Below are 23,476 nucleotides of genomic sequence, written 5' to 3'. Positions count from 1 at the left end.
TGGGCAATGTAGAGACAAGAGGGAGTCATGGTCCTATACCTATACCATGGTCCTTGATATACCTCAATGGGTTTCCACCAATGGACCCTGATCCGCACACCTGGTGCATGTGTTATCTGGTACTTTGCCCTTATAAAACCAGTATTCCTGTGGATATTCCCTTTGTACCCATCCTTAATCCTGTTCTTCCCTCATCCCTCCCTTCCCAGAGGCAGCCTTTATTATAAATTTGGTGTACATTTTTCCTATAGAATGAAAACATAAGCCTTCCAAAATTTTGATTCACCCTTGGTTAAAATTAATGGAGAAATTATAGGACACAATGTTACTTGATAAGATACCTTGATAGGAAATAATGGTTTGACATTAATTACTTTAAAACTTCAAATTACTATTTGATTATAATTCTCTGAAAAGTTCAGAGTTGTATCAGGTAAACTTGTGTTTGGCTGTAAGTAATACAAAATCTGATTAATAGGTTTTTGTTGAATCTCCCTGAAAAATAACTCTGAACCTTTAAAATATAATGACCGAAAGCATGAAAAACATATTTGTATCAGGAAACTGCATTTATTATTAATGTATGGGATATATTTGTTACAAGGAAATTTTGCTTACCAGCATTAAAATCATTAACATACATACAACACACATATACACACACACACATTTTTTTTTTTAAGATTTTATTTATTTGAGAGAGAGAATGAGAGAGAGAGAGCACATGAGAGGGGGGAGGGTCAGAGGGAGAAGCAGACTCCCCGCTGAGCAGGGAGCCCAGTGCGGGACTCGATCCCGGGACTCCAGGATCATGACCTGAGCCGAAGGCAGTCGCCCAACCGACTGAGCCACCCAGGCGCCCCCCCACACACACATTTGTCAAAAATGTCCAGACTCTCAGCTTAGCCTTCTGCTCTCAGAGCACATTGCTTAAAATAAAAGATGTTTCTAATGTATATATATAACACATGTTTATCCATCCAACAGTCGATGGACATTAGGGCTGTTTCCATAATTTGGCTATTGTAGGTAATGCTGCTATAAACCTCTGGGTGCATGTATTCCTTTGAATTAGTGTTTCTGTATTCTTTGGGCATACATCTAGTAGTGCAATTGCCAGATCGTAGGGTACTTCTATTTTTAACTTTTTGAGGAGCCTCCATACTATTTTCCAGAGTTGCACCAGTTTGCATTACAAAGAATGAAATCTTGCCATTTGCAATGATATGGATGGAGCTAGAGAGTATTATGCTAAGCAAAATAAGTCAGTCAGAGAAAGACAAATACCATATGATTTCACTCGTGTGAAATTTAAGAAACAAAACAAATGAGCATAGGGAAAAAAAGAGAGAGAGAGGCAATCCAAGAAACAAACTCTTAATTATAGAGAACAATGGTTACTAGAGGGGAGGTGGGTGGGGGTGATGGGATGGGTTAAATGCGTGATGGGATTTAAGGCATGTATTTGTGATGAGCACCAGGTCATGTATGGAAGTGTTGAATCACTAAATTCTACACCTGAAACTAATATTACACTGTATGTTAACTAACTGGAATTTAAATACAAACTTTAAGGTAGTTAGGAAAATCTCCTTAAATGTCCACAGTCAAGGGCATCTGGGTGGCTCAGTTGGTTAAGCGACTGCCTTCGGCTCAGGTCATGATCCTGGAGTCCCGGGATCAAGTCCCGCATGGGGCTCCCTGCTCGGCAGGGAGTCTGCTTCTTCCTCTGACCCTCCTCCCTCTCATGCTCTCTGTCTCTCATTCTCTCTGTCTCAAATAAATAAATAAAATCTTTAAAAAAAAAAAAATGTCCACAGTCAATATGCATGTCAGCCAGTTAAGAAAATACTCTCCAAAACTATTTGGAATGCTTCATTTGTTTCTTAATTGGGAAAGCCTATTTTTACCCTGAGAAGAATAATAATTGTATATAGAAAATATGCAGCAAATCAAGCAGATAATTTTAATATTTTTTGTATTAAGAAACTTGTATATATTTGGCATTTTAAATATTCATTATTTATAAGAGAATTTGCCATTATTAGATTGTATCGCAAATAAATTTGTGATTCTAATTTAAATGTGTAATTGGGTAATTGATTTAGACTTGTGATTGTAGATTGAAATATTATTAATTTGTAAAAAGCACTGGCACATTTAAGAAAATTTAAGATTCATCATATTCAACATTTACTTTATTTTTTTTATCTTTTTTTATTATGTTATGTTAATCACCATACATTACATCATTAGTTTTTGATGTAGTGTTCCATGATTCATTGTTTGTGTATAACACCGAGTGCTCCATGCAGTATGTGCCTCCTTTAATACCCATCACCAGGCTAACCCATCCCCCCACCCCCCTCCCCTCTAGAACCCTCAGTTTGTTTCTTAGAGTCCATAGCCTCTCATGGTTCGTCTCCCCCTCCGAATTCCCCCCCTTCATTTTTCCCTTCCTGCTATCTTCTTCTTCTTTTTAACATATAATGTATTATTTGTTTCAGAGGTACAGGTCTGTGATTCAACAGTCTTAAACAATTCACAACGCTCACCATAGCACATACCCTCCCCAATGTCTATTACCCAGAAAACTTCCAAACTCGTATTATGAAGCCACCATTACCTTGATCCCAAAACCAGACAAAGACCCCATCAAAAAGGAGAATTACAGGGGCGCCTGGGTGGCTCAGTTGGTTAAGCAACTGCCTTCGGCTCAGGTCATGATCCTGGAGTCCCGGGATCGAGTCCCGCATCGGGCTCCCTGCTCAGCGGGGAGTCTGCTCCTCCCTCTGACCCTCCCCCCTCTCATGTTCTCTCTCTCTCATTCTCTCTCTCAAATAAATAAAATCTTTAAAAAAAAAAAAAGGAGAATTACAGACCAATATCCTTGATGAACATGGTTGCATATTCAACATTTAAAATTTATTAAATTAACAAGAATTCCTTAAGTATCAGATTTGCTTGCCCATAAGACAATTGAAGTACTTAAAAATCTATATTAAATTTATAAATTAAACTTAAAGGATTTAAAGGAACTTAATTGTTGCAAAAGCTTATTAAAAGTATGTATTAAAATTTGTTGGACTTATAAACAGAATAATAAAATATATTATCTAAATGTAAGAGCTTAAGATGAACTAAGATTTTAAAAATTTTATAAAATATTTGAATGTGAACATTTTAAGCAAAAGTAGACTGAGTAATCATCTCCATGTACAAAAGAAATATTAAAGACAAAGGAAAAAAGAAAGGAAAAAAAAACCTCACATTACTAACTTATACATGTCTCCTTTTTTTTTTTTAAGATTTTTTATTTATTTACTTGAGAGAGAGAATGAGATAGAGAGAGCATGAGAGGGGGGAGGGTCAGAGGGAGAAGCAGACTCCCCACTGAGCAGGGAGCCCGACGTGGGACTCCATCCCGGGACTCCAGGATCATGACCTGAGCCGAAGGCAGTCGCTTAACCAACTGAGCCACCCAGGCGCCCTATACATGTCTCCTAATACACATGTGCAAGACATTGTATGGTATTTGAATTTTCACTTTTATTGAATTGCTCTGCAAAGAGGCTATGTTCTCTCTCTCTCAAATAAATAAATAAATCTTTAAAAGATAAAAGATAAAATAAAAAATTTAAAAACCGAAAAGTTGAAAAGCCCAATAAAAATAATGGGCATCTAGTGATACTGATGGCTTGTCAAAGTTTTACAACAAAGTTTTCATATTTGAAGATCAGCGTAAGGGAACAGGATAACACTACAGAAACAAAAAAACAAATGCCTATTTCGGGAACATTGGATAATATCTAAAATATTATCATTTCTTGTAAAAGTCTTTGAATATTTGCAGTAAACTTCTTCAGCTATATACTAGGCACAACTTAAAGTTATCTCATGTAACACTTATAGTTATTATGCTACAACATTGTTGTTTTCACTTTACAGAGAAAAAACACGAGGCTCGAAGAAAATAAGCCTAGTAGACACCCTGCTTAGTAGGAAGCAACTCTTGAGACTTACGGTCTTCCTTTTGCACTACACTTAAGATATTTAAGAAATGTAAATTCCTTGTATGACACAAAATTGCATAAAATTACATAGAATAACATAAACTTTTGACTTTTGAGTCTTACCCGGCCAGAATCCAAAGCAGAGGGCATATTTCTTAGCTCATACACAGCAACCTGTCCATCACTGTCACCCACTAGAAGGCAATCTGTTTGTTTGGCAAAGAGAACAGTTGTGAACTTGATTCCAGGGTTAGCAACATTCACAATGAGAGGATCCAAACTGTAATAAAACACTTTCTTTGTAAATTCAGTTGTTGTTATTACATTCTTTTTGTATACAGATTAAGAAAATTCAGATATTTTCTGTGATTTCATGTGGCAAAAACAAAACAAAATAAGCTTCTTAAGTTTCCAAAATCAAAATAATGGCGTCTCAACTCCTTAATCAATCAAACTTTCATTTCTTCAGTGAACTAATTTCAAATAAATAAATTCAGGAAGTTCACAATTAAGATGTGCACTCATAAGTTTAAGCTCCTGTGCTGGTTAACTTTATGTATTAACTTGGCTAGGCTATGGTACTCAGTTGTTTGGACAACACCCCTCTACACTTTGCTGTGCGGGTGCTTTGTTTAGATGAATTAACATTTAGGGCAGTAGAATTTGAATAAAGCAGCTTACCTTTATCCTCCATAATGTTGGCAGACCTTATTCAATTTGATGAAGACCTTAAGAGAAAAGACTGAGGTCCCTGAAGTGGAATAAAACTGCCTCCAGTCTGCTTCAGACTCCTGACTGCAGCATGGACTCTGATGGAAATTCTAGCCGGCCAGCCTGTAGCGCAGACTTGGCACTTGCCAGGCCTCAGAGTCATGTGAGCCAATTCCTTAAAATAAATCTCTTTCTCTCTTCTTATTGCTTCTGTGTCTCTGGAGAACCCTGACTAATACAACTTCCTTAGTAGTAATACCTTTTAATAGAAGGATATTTTGATCCAAATGAACCTCTGGAACGTAAAAGAATACTTTGAACAAGAACTTTTTCTATTCCCCATCGTCCAAAGCAATCTACTGATGCCCCATAAAACAACAGAAGCAGTGACTTGCATACTTCTGAAGAAATGTCCTGAGAACCACAGTTCTACCAAGAAAATTAAAATCAGAAGTGGGATGAGTTAAGTAATCATTTTATACATTAGTCATCTCATACTCAAACATAACTTGCTTTGTGATATAATCCTTGGTTTGGGGTTCAAACTGTTTTATAGTATAAGCCATGACAAAATTTTAAAGTTACCAAATTATTAACTTCTAGGGAAAAAATGCCATTAAAAATAAACCCATTGAATTTTCTGTCATTTATTTTAAGCAAGAATGTATTTCCCTGATTCTTCTGCTAATAACTAGCATAAAAATCTACAGTATTTTCCAACTGAAGGAGTAAAATCATTCAACACTTTATTCCTGTACTATACAAATTTCCATTTTAAAATGAAAGATGAGTCTAGAGGACACTCTAATAACTTTGGTGTAACACTTTAAATTAAAAATTTTAATTAAATGCATGGCCCTGGGTGCCTGGGTGGCTCAGTTGGTTAAGCATCTGCCTTCGGCTCAGGTCACGATCCGGAGTCTCTGGATCAGGCCTGCATGGAGGTTCCCTGCTCAGCAGAGAGTCTGGTTCTCCCTCTGCCCTTCACACTGCTTGTGCTCTCTCTCTCTCACTCTCTCTCTCTCTCAATAAATAAATAAATATATCTTAAAAAAAAATAAAAATAAATGCATGGCCTTTTGAATATGTTTTAAAACAAGGTAAGAGAATACGTAAATATTGTAAAAAATAATTATTTTGTTCCCTTTATCTTATTGCAGAAAATCTTCAGTTAAAAACAAACAAGTTCCTCTCTCCATTCCTCTATAAAGTAGGCAATGAAAATTCAAGGTAGCTATCATAACTCATATCAGCCTGTAAAAGTTTGAGATGGATAAGATGACCTACTTTCATTTAAATATTTTTAAAAACACATATGGTCTAAGTAGCTAAAATGAATATAGCATCCTGGCATATATCTTTTACTTGTAGAGGACTCTCACAGTGTAAACTATTACTTGTTTTAAAGTAACTACAATTCCCTCTAACCAATACCAAATCTATCAGGTATCATTTAGTTTAAACTGCTTTTATGAGAAGTATCACCAAGAAAAACATTAACACTTACGTGCTGACATGAAGGTCCCAAATCTCCACTCTGCTCTCATTTGCAGCTGCAAATATATAGGAGGATTTTGGAGACCAGGCAACATCGTAAACAACATAAGTGGTTGGATAAAAGCTCAAAAATGGTGTGGTGTTCTCCTGTTGCCATATAATAACACTCCAATCTGCAGAACAGCTTAAGAATACATCATGACAAAATGGATTCCATGCTATTTTATACACTGGGCCCTAGAATTAGAAAAATAAATTAAAATACATAGATAAATAATATTGAACATCTTATATTTTAAACCTGACCAACAAATTAAAATGCTAAGCTTTCTAGAAGATTTATGCACCATGCATTATTGTGTATTATTTTAGCTGAGAGTAACGTCATAGATAGAATCTTCCCTAAATTATGCCATATGGAAACATAAAAATAGAGCTGTTATAATACTAACTAAATATTAATACATACTATACTTATTTACTTTAAGAGTATAAGGATTATTTTTTTTTAAATGAGGGAGAAAATGAAGAAAACATAGATGGAACAATCACAAAGGATACAGAAAATAAGTATATGCCAGACACATTTTTACTTTGGGATCAGCATGTTGTCATAAGCAAAGTCTTTTAGAACCAAATGAAAATTGTAACTTCCACAACTTGCAAGAAGAGGTCAAGAATATCTAAAAGCCAGGGGTGCCTAGTGGCTCAGTCAATTAAATATCCGACTCCTGACTTCAGCTCAGGTCATGATCTCAGGGTCATGAGATTGAGGCCTGTGTGGGGCTCCATGCTGAGCATGGAGCCTGCTTAAGATTCTCTCACTCCCTCTCCATCTGCCCCTCCCCACCCCCCAGATCACATATATGCATTCTCTCTCTCTCTCTCAAAAAAAAAAAAGAAAAAGACTATCTAGAAGCCAAATAAGATGCCCCACATGTTATTGATGTTTCCATACAAGAAAGCACTTAATTCAAGTTGGTAATGTTAACTCTGAAGTTGTAAATCTATTGCATGTTAAAAGTACTGTGTATAATACTATTTTTTTCAGAAATATTAAAAGATAAATTTTCCATACCTACTATAATTAAACTAACCTTATGTCCTCTGTAGGTATCAAGGTATTGTTCATTATACGAACAAGAGCATTTGTGAATATGACCTTCTTCAGTGCCAGCCAAATAGATATTTGTATCCTACAACACAAAAAATTAAAATGTATTAGCTTGTGATACATTAGTAAATATGCTAAATAGAAAATGAGATCCCTCAAGATCTATTAAAATCAATTCTAGAACCCAAACTAGAAATACTATCTTGATCATGGTTGTCTGTTGTCTTTTGCTTTCTATCATGATTTTATAATAATTAAACTACCTGAAGGACTACTATGCAAAGAAAATACAGGTTTGTTCTTTGCTGGAATAGATGGAAGAACTTAGATCCTATCTAGAAATTAAATGGACAAACACTGGCTTTAAATGAGGAAGAAAATTTCCAATATTTAAAGTTACCTAATAATGGAACTAATAATGGAATCCAGGGAAATAGTAAGTGTTCTTTTCATTAGAACTAGTCAAAGAGAAGACAGATGACTTAACAGTAATTGTTTATGTATATAATGCTGAAGAAATGACTCTGGCTTGGAATGAAAGATTGAAATAAATGGATTTTTAACACTGAATGTATGCACTAAATAGAGATTTTAAGTGTATTTCCTACACTGAAGTCATAGTCAAAAGTTCTGAAAGTCAGGCTCTATGTCCTGGCTATGTAAAGTCAGTATCACCTGGGAGCATTTTAGAGATGCAAAATCTCAGGTCCTACCCCAGACCTACCGAATCAGAATCTGCATTTTAACAAGATTCCCAAGTAATTTGTATGCACATTAAAATTTGAGACACACTGCTCTAGCATGTACCAGTACTTAAGAATGCAACTACTAGATCATGGAATATAAGTAGTTTTATTATTTTTTTAAATTTTTTATTGTTATGTTAATCACCATACATTACATCATTAGTTTTAGATGTAGTGTTCCATGATTCATTGTTTGTGCATAACACCCAGTACTCCATGCAGAACGTGCCTTCTTTAATACCCATCACCAGGCTAACCCATCCTCCCACCCCCCTCCCCTCTAGAACCCTCAGTTTGTTTTTCAGAGTCCATCGTCTCTCATGGTTTGTTGGAATATAAGTAGTTTTAAATAACACAATAAAGTATATTTTTCCCCAAACTGGTATTACCAATTTATATTCAGCAGTATATAGAAGCTCCCTTTGAGGGTGCCTGGATGGCTCAGTTGATTAAGCAACTGCCTTCGGTTCAGGTCATGATCCTGGAGTCCCAGGATCAAGTCCCATATCAGGCTCCCTGCTCAGCAAGGAGTCTGCTTCTCCCTCTGACCCTCCTCCCTCTCATGCTCTCTATCATCCTCTCTCTCTCAAATAAATAAATAAAAATCTTAAAAAAAAAAAAGAAGTTTCCTTTGATCCACATTCTCATCAACAGTTGGGTTACATTAGAAATCTTAAATTTTGCCATTGTATGAGGTATAAAATTATACCTAATGATTTTAGGTCCCATGTTTATGAATATTAACAAGGTTGAGCACATTTTTATGTTTACTGGCCATTTGTAGTTCCTCTTCTGTTCATGTCTCTTAACTATGTTACTCATATTTTTTATATTCATTTCTAAGGAAGTTCTTTATATATTCTATATATAATTATATATTATATTTATATATCTATATTATATATTGTATTACATATGCTTGTCTATTATAAATGTTGCAAATATCTTCTCCAAGTGTATGGTTTACCTTTTTACTTTCTTAGTATTTGACAGAGAGACAGAGAGATAGAGAGAGTGGGAACACAAGCAGGGGGAGTGGGAGAGGGAGAAGCAGGCTCCCCGCTGAGCAGGGAGCCCAATGTGGGGCTCAATCTCAGGACCCTGGCATCATGACCTGAGTCCAAGGCAGATGCTTAATGACTGAGCTACCCAGGCACCCCTCTTTGGTGTCTTTTGATAAACAGAAGTTCTCCTTTTAATGTAGCTGGTCTTATAACTTTTTTATATATTAGTATTTTTTTGTGCTTTGTTTAAGAAATTTTTCCTATTTTGAGGTAATAGAAATGTTTTCCTACATCTTCTTCTAGAAGTTTTTTGTGTATGATGGGGTAGGTGTCTAATTCCATTGTTATATGGATAATGATTATTCCAACACCATTTATAAGTAGGTTATCTTTCTCTAGAGATCAAGGTCACTGTCTAGAGTTGTTTTTGTCAGTCTATTAAAATCTGAGATTTCCGTTCAAGAGATTTATTAGGGAGTTCTCTTAGCAACAATCTCTTTGAAAGGAACAGAAATGGGCAGAGATTTAAGTTGAACTATGATGCAGTTGCAACAGAGGGCTCAGCCCAACCTCCAAGAAGTTCTGGAGTTGAGATAGCCCTTCAGAGTCCTACCTCCAGCCAAGGAAGCCAGACATATTATACCACCATCCTCCACCACCACCAATAAAGTAGTGAAGCAAAATGATAGACTCAAACCAAACCATATCAAAATCAAACTAAATGTAAATGGTCTAAACATCACAATTAAAAGGCAGACATTGTAAGATTAGATAAAAAAGCAAGACCCAACTATATGTGACCAATAAGAAATGTACTTTAAATATAGAGACATATGTAGGTTAAATGTAAAAGGATGGAAAATGATTTAGGAAACAAAACAAACAAACATGGCGGAGGGGGGTTGGCGGGGAATGAGAGGAAGACCAAGAAATAGACTCTTAACTATAGGGAACAAACTGATAGTTACCAGAGGGGAGAAGGGTAGGGGGATGAGTTAAATAGATGATGGGTATTAAGGAAGGCACTAGTTGTGATGAACACCAGGTGTTGTATGTAAGTGCTGAATCATTAAATTCTATATCTGAAACTAGTATCACACTGTACATTAACAAGAATTTACATAAAAACTTAATTTAATAAAAGCATGCTAACACTAGTTGAAAGAATGCTGGGTGCCTGCATTAATATCAGATTAAGTTGATTTCAGAGTAAATAATATTACCAGTTATAAACAAAGCCACTTTACAATGATAAGAGAGTTGATTAATCAAGAGAACATAACAATCCTACACATTTATATATCTAAAACAAAGCATCAAGCTAAAAACTGATAGAATTACAAGGAAAAAATAGACAAATCCCCAGTTATGGCCAGAGACTTCAGTACCTCTCTCTTAATAACTGACAGAAGAAAATCAGCAAGGATATAGTCAACTCGAACAACACTTTCAACCACTCTAACATGATTGTCATTCATAGAACATTCCACCCAACAGCAGCAGAATATATATTTTTCTGAAGTGCACAGTGAAATTTACATGTAAATATCACTTTCTGGGCTTTAAAACAAATCTCAATAAATTCAAAAGGATTCAGTATAAACAGTTCATTCTCTGATCATGATGTTATTGAATTAGAAATCAGTAACAGAAAGATCCTTGGCAAAGTACCAAATATTTAAAAACTAAATAGTATGCTTCTCAATAATCCACCCATCAAAAAAGAAATCAAAGGAGAAATTAGAAAGTATTCTGAATAGAATAAAAATGAAAATACAACATATTAGAGTTTGTGGGATGCTGCCAAAGCAGTATTTAGAGAAAAATTATAGCACAAATGCGTCTATCATAAAAGAAGAAAAGTCACAAATCAATGATCCCAGCTTCCACTTTAAGAAGCCAGAAAAAGAAGAGCAAATAAAACCAAAGTAGAAGAAAATAAAAGATCAAATTAGAAATCAATTATATAGAAAACAGAAGAACAATAGTGAAATACAGAGAAATCAAAAGCTGGTTCTTTGAGATCAATAACATTGATAAATTTCTAGCCAGACTAAAAAAAAGAGAAAGAAGAGAGAAGACACAAATTACTAGTAGTAGGAATTAAAGAGGTGATATCACTACATATTTTATAACTATTAAAGGATACTAAGGAAATATTACTATGCCACTAAATTTAATAACTTAGATGAAATAAATTCCTTGAAAGATACAAATTACCAAAGTTCACTCAAGAAGAAATAGATAATAATATAATAATAACCCTATATCTATTTAAAATTTGAATTTCTAGTTGAAAGTTAAAAATCTTCCCAAAAGAAAACTCCAGGCCCAGATGGTTTATTAATTCCATCAAACATGTAATGAATAAATAATGCTAATTGTATGCAAATTCTTTCAAAAAAGTAAAAAGGGAATACTTTTCGACTAATTCTACAGGATTATCCCAACACCAAAACCAGACAAAGACATTACCAGAAGAGAAAACTATGGATGAATATCCCTTACAAACAAAGATGAAAAATCTTTTTTTTTTAAAGATTTTATTTATTTATTTGAGAGAGAGAGAATGAGAGAGAGCGAGTATATGAGATGGGGGAGGGTCAGAGGGAGAAGCAGACTCCCCGCCGAGCAGGGAGCCCGATGCGGGACTCTATCCAGGGACTCCAGGATCATGACCTGAGCCGAAGGCAGTCGCTCAACCAACTGAGCCACCCAGGCGCCCCAAAGATGAAAAATCTTAAACAAAATTTTAGCATATCAAATCCAACAGTAGATTAAAAGTATAAATCATGATCAAATGGGATTTATTTCAGAAACAAAAATTTAAAAATTAATGTAATTCATCATGTTAACAAACTGAGAAAGAAAAACTATATAATCATCTCCATAGATGTAGAAAAAGTATTTGACAAAAACCTAACATCCATCCCTGATAAAAGTCTCAACAAATGGTAATGTAATGGGAACTCCTCAATGTGACTGCATCTACAAAAAAACCACAGCTTACATCATACTTAATAGTAAAGGGACTGAATACTTTCTCCCTAAGATCAGAAACAAGAGGGGGATGTTTGTTTTCACCACTTCTATTCGTCATTGTGCTGGAAGTTCAAGCCACTATAATCAGGAAAGAAAAAGAAATAAAAGGTAACCAGATAGGAAAGGAAGAAGTAAAACTATTTACAAACTACATGATTATCTCAAATTCTTTATGCCAAGGACATTTCTAGGACACCAGACACCAGAAAAGGATTTCTCAATCCAACACCATTGATATTTTGGGTCAGATAATAATAATAATAATAATAATAATAATAATAATAATAATAAATATAATAAAATTATTATCGTTATCCTTCTCCTCCTCCGTCTTCTTTCCCTTCTCCTTCTTTTTCCCTTCCCCTTGTCTTTCTCCTTCCTCTTCTCCTTCCCCTTCCCCTTCCCCTTCCTTTTTTCCTTCTCCTTCTTCTGTGCAGAGGAACACAGTACTTGTCTTGCGCATTGTAGGATGTTTAACAGCATCCCTGGCCTCTGCATGTCCCACCTCTTAGAGCTGAAACAACCAAAAATATCTCAAGACATTGTGAAATGTACCCTCGTGATGAGAAATGCCCCTCCCTGCCAACATTGAGAACCACTGTTCTAGAGTCAAGGTGAAATGTGAATTACAAGAATTTGAGAATGAAAGCAGTTAAGAATACAACTACAATGGTAAAAGTGAAACTTAATAAAGGCTTGAACTACATTAGCAGTGAGTAGGCTTGGACTGAAAGGAGTAGGACAATAAGACTTAAGTATCATTTGGATGATAGGGTAGAATAGAGTAGGAGCTCAAGTTTTGGTTTGCAAAGTTAGGTGGATGATGGTGTCACTAAAAAGATGATCATATTACATATAACAGAAAACACATAGGATATGTTTCCTTAGATGTCTGTCATAGTTGCTGAATTTACTGACTCCAAAGAACTTCCAGATAAAAAGAATGAGAAAAAGTAGAACTTCACTAACTGTGCTTTGATTTGATTCTGGTCTTGATAAACATGAACTTAACTGGTCTTCCTGATCCTCAGAATCATGAGAGTTACCACTCACACTGACATAGAGGACTGTGTAGTAGATTCGGTTTCTATCAATATGATAAAGTAGCAGAACACCCAAGAGGAGCAAGGAGGGGCATTCAAGTTAAACATGAAGTTGTAAAGAGAATCCTTCCACAGTTCCTCAGAAATAGAGACCTTTCCTCTAGAAAGCAGATAAAGACATGGTACAGCTAACTAGAAGGGGCCACTCTACCTTAGTTTGGCAGCTATGTCTACATTTGTTCTATTCTTACTTACAAGGCACAATATTTATTAACATGCTAAAACTTTGCCTTGCTTTATATCTTAATACACTTCAATTACTGGAAGGTGTTATATGCAATAGTAAATAATGGATTGAGATACTTTACCTTAGGATGAAAAGCAAAACACATTCCAGGAGCCTGTCGAGATATCAGAGCTTCACCTTTTTTTTCCTTTTCCCCTCCCTTTTTGCTGCTGCTAGCAGTAGTTCGCCTCAAACGCATCAAATCTTTATTTAAAGAAAAAAACATGTATCTTATTTACCACATTTAAAAGTATTGTATATATAATGTGTGTCCCTTCTACAAAGAATAGTATGATTTCTGCCATCTTTTGCATGTGATTTGGTTAAAATTAGCAAATACCAGAACAAGATGCTTAGAAAAACAATGACAAAGCCCAGTATTTTTTCTTATGTAGCTAAACTAAAATTGGCCACCTCTTGCACATGGCTCACTAGAAATTTTAAGGCAACACATAACAAGAGAAAGATAATTGATTGATAAATACATATGTATGTATACATTCTTTTTACCATGACAGTCTAGTCCTTTCCGTATAACCCATTTGGAGATTCTTCCATCTGCTGATATAGAAACGAGTATTTCTCTTTTGTCATCACCTGTTGTCCCTCGATCTTGTTCTATCCATTGTAGTTGCCATACAGGTCCCAAATGTTTTTGAGGTGATTCACTAAAATGGGGAAAAGCACTAAACATAGAATCATCATCATAATTTTTAAAAGGACATGAGTCTCAGTCATAAGGACAGCTCCCTGGAGCACTGTGACCTACTTATAGAATGATGCCTTTATTATTCAAAGTTGGACTTTTACTTTAAGTATTTCAAAAAATGGGAAAAATAATCATTTTGTCATGTAGTATTTTTTGTTTTTCTCATTTCTTATAAAAGGAAAATTTTACTGCCTTTAATTATATTACCTGCCATAACAGAAATACAAAAGAAAATATTTTCTTTCTTTTCAGAATATATTTTCCTTACTCTATTCATTTACTTTTTCCTAGATAAGTTATGTAAATTTATTTTGGACACATTGAGTATAAGTATCTTTACCTGTATAAGGATTTTTTTCATAGCTTAAATGAATAAATTATTTAAGTCTTATTTAAATAAACAATTACCTCACCTTTCTTTCTGTGTTTCAGGTTTGCCCATTGGCTTGGTTCTCTATATGGCCAGATTTAACATTTTTCTGAAGAATTAAAATTGCTTCTCAGATTACTGACTGCTTTCCTATCAGAATAATGGGTTGCTCTGTTCATAGTACTGACTCTCTTGATTTTTTTATGCAAATCTTCCAAAGCAATAGTTCTGAATCTTTTAAAAATCATATAGCTTTGATTATTTGGTAAAAGTTATAGATCATCTTCCCAGAAACAAGCACAAAGGCCCATGTTTATAAAACCATGCAAATAATTTCAAAGTTAAGCTTAAGGACCCTGCTTTATACCTATTTTCAGCTCTAGCTAAGTTTATTCAAACACTAATATAAATACACTACTTCATTTTTGCCCCAGTGGTATCTGATCTATTACAAAAACCTAACATATTCAATATTTTTCACTTTTCACTTTTTTATTTTCTCAATACACTTATTCATTCATTCATTTATTTTTAATCAAATACTTACTATAATCCTACTACATGCCTGATATTATGTGACAGGCCAAGGATACAAAAGTAAGACTTAATCCTTGACTTCAAATTGCTTACAGCTCTTCAGGAAGATATATATGTAAACAATATATATACAGTATGATAACTGCTATGATAACTAATACAAATGCCCAAAAGAATGGAATGGGAAGGTTATGTGGAAGGGGTGACACCAAAGTAATAAAGGGTACAAACTTTCAGTTACAAGATGAATAAGTTCTAGAGATATAATATACAGTATGATGATCATAGTTAATAATACTGTACTATATACTTGAAATTTGCTAAGAGAGTAGATCTTAACTGTTCTCACCACATACACAAAAAGGTAACTATGTGAGGTGACAGATGTATTAATCAATTTGATTGTAGTAAACATTCCACAATGTATACATATATTAAATAATTACATTGTACCCCTTAAAAAAATCACATTGTATGACCTAAATGTATACAATTTTTATTTGTCAATTATGCCTTAATAAAGCTGGGGAAATTTAAAAAATTTTTTTAAAAGAATAAACATAAACTGTCAAGGAAGGTTGGTGAGGCGGACAGAGAACATGCAGATTTTAGAATAAGAACATTCCAGCTAGAGAGAGAATATGAGGAATTATTAAATGTCTGAAAAAATAATGGTATCACTCTCAATAACAACATAAACATTTACTCAAAACTAAAAAACATTAAATTTTTACTTTTCCCTAAAAAAGCACATATTACATGTTTACCTAATTCTCGGATTCTCACCTACTATCCAGAACCGGAACATTACTGTTGCTCTGCACATTATAAATGGCAATGGTGCCATTGTGATAGCCAACTGCTAACAGATTAGGTGCTCCAATTGAGAAATCCACAGCAGTCACTCCATATGGACTCTGATAAATGCGTTCTGGCCACTAAATAAAAAAACTGTATTACATTTTAAACCTGGTTTTGCAGGCCATAAAAGAGCATAATGATGGCTGAATGGTGGATTGTCTGGTGACAGGGGAAATGTAAGAAGAGTTAGTCTACATTCAGTTACTCCTCTACCCCTAACTTCTAGTATAGATGAGAACCAAAGGTCAATTAGTCATTTCCTTTACTTTGGTGCATCCTCAGAGTGCAATAATTTTAAGAAATACAGCATGGCCTTCTCCAATAAGTATCATATTTTGCTAATCTTTCTGCAGGATTTGTATGATCTCATCGTAGATCACCTTCTTTAAGAAACAAATAATGGACTCCAAACAAATTAGCTAGCAATGTTCCTATCTTCCAGTATCTGTTTCAGATGCTTGGATTATCTAGACATTTCTAAACAGTGGATAGAAGAAGCTCCAAAAAACTCTCTAAGGTAATCTTTTCTACAATTCTGTGAAGAGTTTTGTTGTTTTGTTTTGTTTAAAGTCTAATCTAAGTCCTTTCCTGCTTCTAATAATCTATGTGGAAAAGAAGACAACTTACTGATTATGGATCTTATATCAATCCTTCCACATGTTTAAAATTGCTTCTTCCTTCCTTTCTTTTACTCTACATAAACCCAGCTTCCTAACAGACTGGGGCTATTTATAAAAGCTCTAATCTTTTTTTTTTTTTTTTCCCTCTGACCCTTTTCTAAGTTTTCTACTTCACATTTCAGTTATTAATACTAATGTAAAGCTGCAAAGTAACATATTGACTACAACTGTTTGACAAAAAACATGATTGATTCTTATTCTAGAAAAATTCATGCAAATAACATGGTCACATTCATCTATTTCATGTATTCAGGATAGCAGAAATCTATCTTATAAGGCGATGATTTATTCATACATTAAGAAACAACCCAGTATTAAATGAAACATAATTTTCAAAGGATTTTCATTTGCAAATTTATTCTTCATTTTGATAAAAAAATAATGGTTCAATTCTGGATCATCAGATCTAACAACACCTAGTAAATGCTCAATAAATATTTATTAAATGAATTTACCCTACACATCAACAAAAACAAATTTTAATTCTTACACATTTAAACCAAAGAAAATAAAGTCTTCCTTGGGTCATTTTTTGACTTTAATTATCACATACAACTAGGTACTTTATGAGAATTATGTCAACATTTAATTGAATAAAAATGGGTTTATTCCTATTTGGTTACCATAGGATTCTTTATTGACCAGCAGCAAGCCAATCCTCTTTTTTGCTCTTTAAATCCAAAGTGCCCATAGCCAACAGCCAAAAGATCCTGAAAACCAGCAAAGTATGTTTAAAATAAGAGAAGATAGCATAAAAATATTGGGAAATATATAAAGATGCATATTAATGAACTGTGTTAAAAACAGCAATAAGACATTTCTATTGAGAAAAAAGTACCAGTCTACCATCTATTTTTACTTTACACCTCCATCTTCCAAAACAAAATAATAATCATCATATTTTCAGACTAATGAATATCTAAAAAGAATCAATTGCTAAAAAGTTATATATTGAGATAATCTTCCAAGATTATATTACTACATTATAATGTTTTGTAGGTTTTTGAGAATGACCTAATTATTTCAAATATAAAGACAGGGTGCCATGAACTGAATTGTGTCTCTTTTCTTAAAACTCATGTGTTGCAGTCTTAATCCCCAATATCATTATTTTGAAGATAGGGCTTTTAGGAGGTAACCAGGATTAAATGAGGTCATAAGGGTCATAATCTTAATCCAATAGGATTGGTGGATATAAAAAGAGGAAGAGACACCAGAGCTCTCTCTTTCCATCATGTGAGAGCACAGCAAGAAGGTGGCCATCTGCAAGCCAGGAAGAGAGCCTTCACCCAGAACCAAATCAGCCAGCACCTTGATCCTAAACTTCCTGGACTCCAGAACTACAAGAAAATACATTTCTGTTTTTTAACCCAGCCAGTCTATGTATTTTGTTATGGTACCCCAAACTGATTAATAAAGCAGGTCATTTCAAGAAATGCTTATAGACAAAAATTTAATAACTGACCAAACCCAGCCTCTTCTTCGTAATCAGAATACCTTTATCAAAAATATATTATTATATTTTTTGCCACAATCCTATTTCCAAGCCAACATCATGTCTCTATAATTTCCTCTGTCTTAAACTACTCTTCACCACTATTCCTTTTACCCTGACATGGACAAGCTTTTATTAATCTCTTCTAGACTCAGCATAGGCACCACTTCCTCTGAGAAGCATTCATGAGCCTCTCTTATGTATTCCCACAGCACTAGCTATTTTCCTTATTAAAGCACATAGAGACCATTATACAGGCAGGGTCTATGTATGACTAAATTGCTACTGCAACTCTAGTGCCTTATCAGAGTTCCTGGCACAGAGTGAATGTTCAATAAATATTTGTAGAATGAATTATTTTTTTTTAAAGATTTTATTTATTTATTTGAGAGAGAGAATGAGAGACCGAGAGCATGAGAGGGAGGAGGGTCAGAGGGAGAAGCAGGCTCCCCGCCAAGCAGGGAGCCTGATGCGGGACTCGATCCCGGGACTCCAGGATCATGACCTGAGCCGAAGGCAGTCGCTTAACCAACTGAGCCACCCAGGCGCCCCAGAAAGAGACTCTTTAAAAAGGCTCCATGCCCAGTGTGGAGCCTGACTCGGGGCTCAATCTCACAACCCTGAGATCATGATGTGAGCCAAAATCAAGAGTCAGACACTTAACCAACTGAGCCACCCAGTCTCCCCTATAATCATCTCTTTTTTAAAAGCAAACATACTGTTCCTACCTTGATGATTCATATAATTTGCCTCAAGATGATTTTTGGTGGCAGTGCAGTTAAGAGCAAGAACCCTGGAGACAGATGTTTGGGTTTGAATTCTAGCTGTTTCACTTACTAGTTGTGTAACTTTGGGCAAGTTATTTATCCTTTTTGTACTTCAGTTTCCTCATCAACATATTGGGTAAAATAGTACCTAACTCAAGAGTTGTTGTGTTAATACAAGTAAAGTGCTGGCAATAGCACCTGGGACATAGTAAGTGCTATTTAAATATTTGCTATTATTGGTAGTAATAGTTAATTTTAGGAATCTCAAAATTATTTTGCACATTTTCAGAGTCACTAGATTAAGTATATACTTCTGAATATGATTACTTTAAGAAAAATATAAATTTTGATACTCTATGGTAAAATAATCTTCAACAAAGCAGGAAAAAACATCCACTGGAAAAAAGACAGTCTCTTCAATAAATGGTGCTGGGAAAATTGGACAGCTATATACAGAAGAATGAAACTCGACCATTCTCTTATACCATACACAAAGATAAACTCAAAATGGATGAAAGACCTCAATGTGAGATAGGAATCCATCAAAATCCTAGAGGAGAACATAGGCAGTAACCTCTTCGACACAGGCCACAGCAACTTATTTCAAGACATGTCTCCAAAGGCAAGGGAAACAAAAGCAAAAATGAACTTTTGGGACTTCATCAAGATAAAAAGCTTCTGCACAGCAAAGGAAACAGTCAATAAAACAAAGAGGCAACCCACAGAATGGGAGAAGATATTTGCAAATGACACTACAGATAAAAGGCTAATATCCAAGATCTATAAAGAACTCAAACTCAACACCCCAAAAAAACAAATAATCAAGTCAAAAAATGGGCAGAAGACACGAACAGACACTTCCCTAAAGAAGACATACAAATGGCTAACAGACACATTAAAAAATGTTCATTATCATTAGCCTTCAGGGAAATTCAAATCAAAACCACACTGAGATACCACCTTACATCAGTTAGAATGGCAAAAATTGACAAGGCAAGAAACAACAAATGTTGGAGAGGTTGTGGAGAAAGGGGAACCCTCTTACACTGTTGGTGGGAATGCAAGTTGGTACAGCGACTTTGGAAAACAGTGTGGAGGTTCCTCAAAAAGTTAAAAATAGAGCTACCCTATGACCCAGCAATTGCACTACTAGGTATTTACCCCAAAGATACAGATATAGTGAAAAGAAGGGCCATATGCACCTTAATGTTCATAGCAGCAATGTCAACACAATAGCCAAACTGTGGAAAGAGCCGAGATGCCCTTCAACAGATGAATGGATAAAGAAGATGTGGTCCATATATGCAATGGAATATTACTCAGCCATCAGAAAGGATGAATACCCAACTTTTACATCAACATGGGTGGGACTGGAGGAGATTACGCTAAGTGAAATAAGTCAAGCAGAGAAAGTCAATTACCATATGGTTTCACTTATTTGTGGAACATTAGGTATAGCATAGAGAACATTAGGAGAAGGAAGGGAAAAATGAAGGGGGGAAATCGGAGGGGGAGACGAACCATGAGAGACTATGGACTCTGAGAAACAAAATGAGGGTTCTAGAGGGGAGGGGAGTGGGGGGATGGGTTAGCTCGGTGATGGGTATTAAGGAGGGCACGTATTACATGGAGCACTGGGTGTTATACACAAACAATGAATCATGGAACACTACATCAAAAACTAACAATATACTACTGTATGGTGACTAATATAATTTTAAAATTTTTAAAAATTATATAGACTTATTGTTAAAGAAAGTATATTAAAAGCAAAATTAATTAAAAAATTGGGTACATGAGTTTGATATATCTGAAATCGATTATATATTATCTTCTGGTTTAATTTTCAGTATCTGATATGGATTCAGAGAATACCATGTCCCAAGTACATCTCCTAAAATAAAAATATGATGTTTTCATATTAAAGGAGAAAAAAATTATTTTATAACTATTTTTATTTTCCACTTTTTGAAACATGAACTTGTTGTAAAGGGATGTTAAAACTCTGGCTTATGTCAATTAAAATCCCTTGCCTAAAATCTGAGAAAAAAAAAATCTTCGTTAGTACTTGACAGTCACCTTTACATGATAAAGATAGAATTGTTAAAATGTTCAATAACTTACAGGATTTGTTTTATTCCAGGCAAGGCTGCTCACATTAAGACCTTTGGTTAAGTCACAGGAAAAGGACCAAAGTCGTTCCAAATTGGCTGGTATTGTTGACTGTTCTGTACCTATTTCTATTTCTTCTTCCTCTTCCTTCTTAACCTCTTCCTCTGTCTCTTGTTCAAGTTTTTCACCTTCTAAAAAGTCTTCAGGTTCTTCAGGTTCTGGTTCTAAAATTAAATCACAAAAAGAGATTATTGTCCTCTATACCTGCAGGAGCCCCCCAAAGGCTCCAAACAGCATCTCTATCTATGAGACATTTCAAGCACCATTGAATCTGCTGGAACATAGGGCCCAAGTGACAGGGCATTCTGAATGACTGCCTGGACCTGTTGTAGAATCCTCTGTTGTTCTGGGCCCCACTCAAAGCTAGCACCTTTTCAGGTCACTCAGTAAATGAGCTGGAGTCATACGGCCAAAGGAGGAATATGTTGCCTCCAAGGAACAAAGAAGTCTACTAGGCATTGTAACTTTTTTTTTGGTTCTAAGAGGGGCCAGATGAAGCAACTTATCCTTCACCTTGGTAGGTATATCTTGATATACCCCATATCACCAGACCGTTGGAAATTTCACTGAGGTGGAAAGCCCCTAAAAATTTTTATCAGATTTATTTCTCACCCTCGGGCATGCAAATGCCTTACCAATAAGTCTACTTCTTGTTCACCAGTTCCAATCAGCATAATATCATCAATGTAATGGATCAGTGTGATATTTTGTTGAAGGAAAAAGTACCTGCAGACTAAATTATGACATAAAGCTGAAGAGTTGATACAACTCTGAGGTAGGGCAGTGAAGGTGTATTGCTGGCCTGGCTAGCTGAAAGCAAATGGTTTCCAGTGGTTTTTATCAACAGGTATTGGGGAAAAAAAGGCATTTTCTGTGTCAATAGTTACATACCAGGTACCAGGGGATGTGTTAATTTGCTCTGGAAATGAAACAACATCTGGAACAGCAACTGCAATTGGAGTCAACACTTGGTTAAGTTTACAATAATCCACCGTTATTTCCCAAGATCCTGTGTTTTCTATGCAGGCAAAATGATGAGTTGAATGGGGGATATGATGGGAGTCAATGCTCCTGCATTTTTTAAGTCCTTGATGGTAGCATTAATCTCTACAATCCCTCCAGAAATGTGGTATTGCTTTGGTTTACTATTTTCATAGGTAGAGGCAGGCCTAGTGGCTTCTACTTAGCCATTTCCTACCATAATAGCCCTCACTCCACAGGTCAAGGGTAAAACACAGGGATTCTGCCAGTTGCTAAATATTTCTATTCCAAAGTATACATTCTGAAACAGGGGAAATAACTACAGGATAGGTTCAGTGACCCACTAGACCCACTAGGAGATGGACTTGAGCTAAAATTCCATTGATTACCTGACCTCTCTAAGTCCTTATCTGGCTAATAGACCACAGTGATGTTTTGGGTCTTGTGAAGTTAGTGTCTGTTCAGAGCTAGTGTCCAATAATCCCTGAAATTTCTGATTGTTTCCTTTTCCCCAATGCATATCACCCTGATAAAAGACTATAGGTCCCTCTGGGTAAAGCTGAGAGAAATATTAACAGTATATATTTTCAACAGTATGGTGGGATATCTCCCCTTTATTCAAGGAATTCTGGGTCTGAAAACTGACTCAAATCTAGAAATTGCTTAAAGGGCTATGACTTTGCTTTGGTATTTCAAGTTATACTTCTGCTCACTTGACTCTTCTGTTTATATAGATCATATAAGAATTTAGGAGGAGACCGCCTTTTATTGGCTGAACTGTGTCTCCCTAAAATTCTTATATTGAAGCCCTAATCCCCAGTACCTTAGAATGTAATGGAGACAAAGGCTTTAAAGAAGTGATTAAGCTATAACAAGGTCATTACTCTGGGTCCTAATTAAATATGACTGCTATCTTTATAAGAAAAGGAAATTTAGACACATCAAGAGACACAAGGGATGCACATGCACAGAGAAAAAACCATGTAAAGAGACTCTAAGAGGGTAGCCATATGCAAGCCAAGAAGAGAGGCCTCAGAGGAAACCAACTCTGTTCACACCTCAATTGTGGGCTTCCAGCCTCCAGAATTATGAGAAAGTAAATTTCTGTTGTTTAAGCCACCCAGTTTGTGGTATTTTGTTATGGCAGCCCTATTAAACCAATACAGCACCTACCTATTTCTCTTCTAGGGACATGATGATCAACTAGCCAATGCCATGGGTTTCTGTGAGTCAGACTACTCTGATTTCTGCTAAATCCACCTAACATCTGATAAATCCACCCTAACATTCCCATCTCCCTAAGCCTTTGGATACCTTTCTCTATAGTGTCCCAAAGTAGTTCTGACATTTCAACTTCATTTAGTGGAAACCACATTTTGGTCTAATATTAGCAAACAAGAAGAAGGAAGGAAGGAAGGAAGGAAGGAAGGAAGGAAGGAAGGAAGGAA

At 35.3% G+C, this 23,476-nt stretch overlaps 1 protein-coding gene across 1 annotated transcript in view; it reads right to left on the bottom strand.

The window, feature by feature from the left end:
* DNAI4 (dynein axonemal intermediate chain 4) overlaps positions 1-23,476 on the bottom strand; it is a 90,527-nt gene that overhangs the window by 4,148 nt on the left and 62,903 nt on the right. The window contains 8 exon segments of the mRNA XM_035018317.1: positions 4,137-4,293; positions 6,232-6,458; positions 7,319-7,417; positions 13,539-13,660; positions 13,967-14,124; positions 15,859-16,010; positions 17,237-17,323; positions 21,000-21,211. Of these exon segments, the coding sequence (XP_034874208.1) occupies positions 4,137-4,293; positions 6,232-6,458; positions 7,319-7,417; positions 13,539-13,660; positions 13,967-14,124; positions 15,859-16,010; positions 17,237-17,323; positions 21,000-21,211 (1,214 nt within the window).

Source organism: Mirounga leonina, unplaced genomic scaffold, assembly GCF_011800145.1.
Source record: "Mirounga leonina isolate KUSES-001 unplaced genomic scaffold, KU_Mleo_1.0 Mir_173, whole genome shotgun sequence".
In the NCBI taxonomy this organism is placed as follows: Eukaryota; Metazoa; Chordata; class Mammalia; order Carnivora; family Phocidae; genus Mirounga; species Mirounga leonina.
This window is presented reverse-complemented; position numbering and strand designations above follow the sequence as displayed.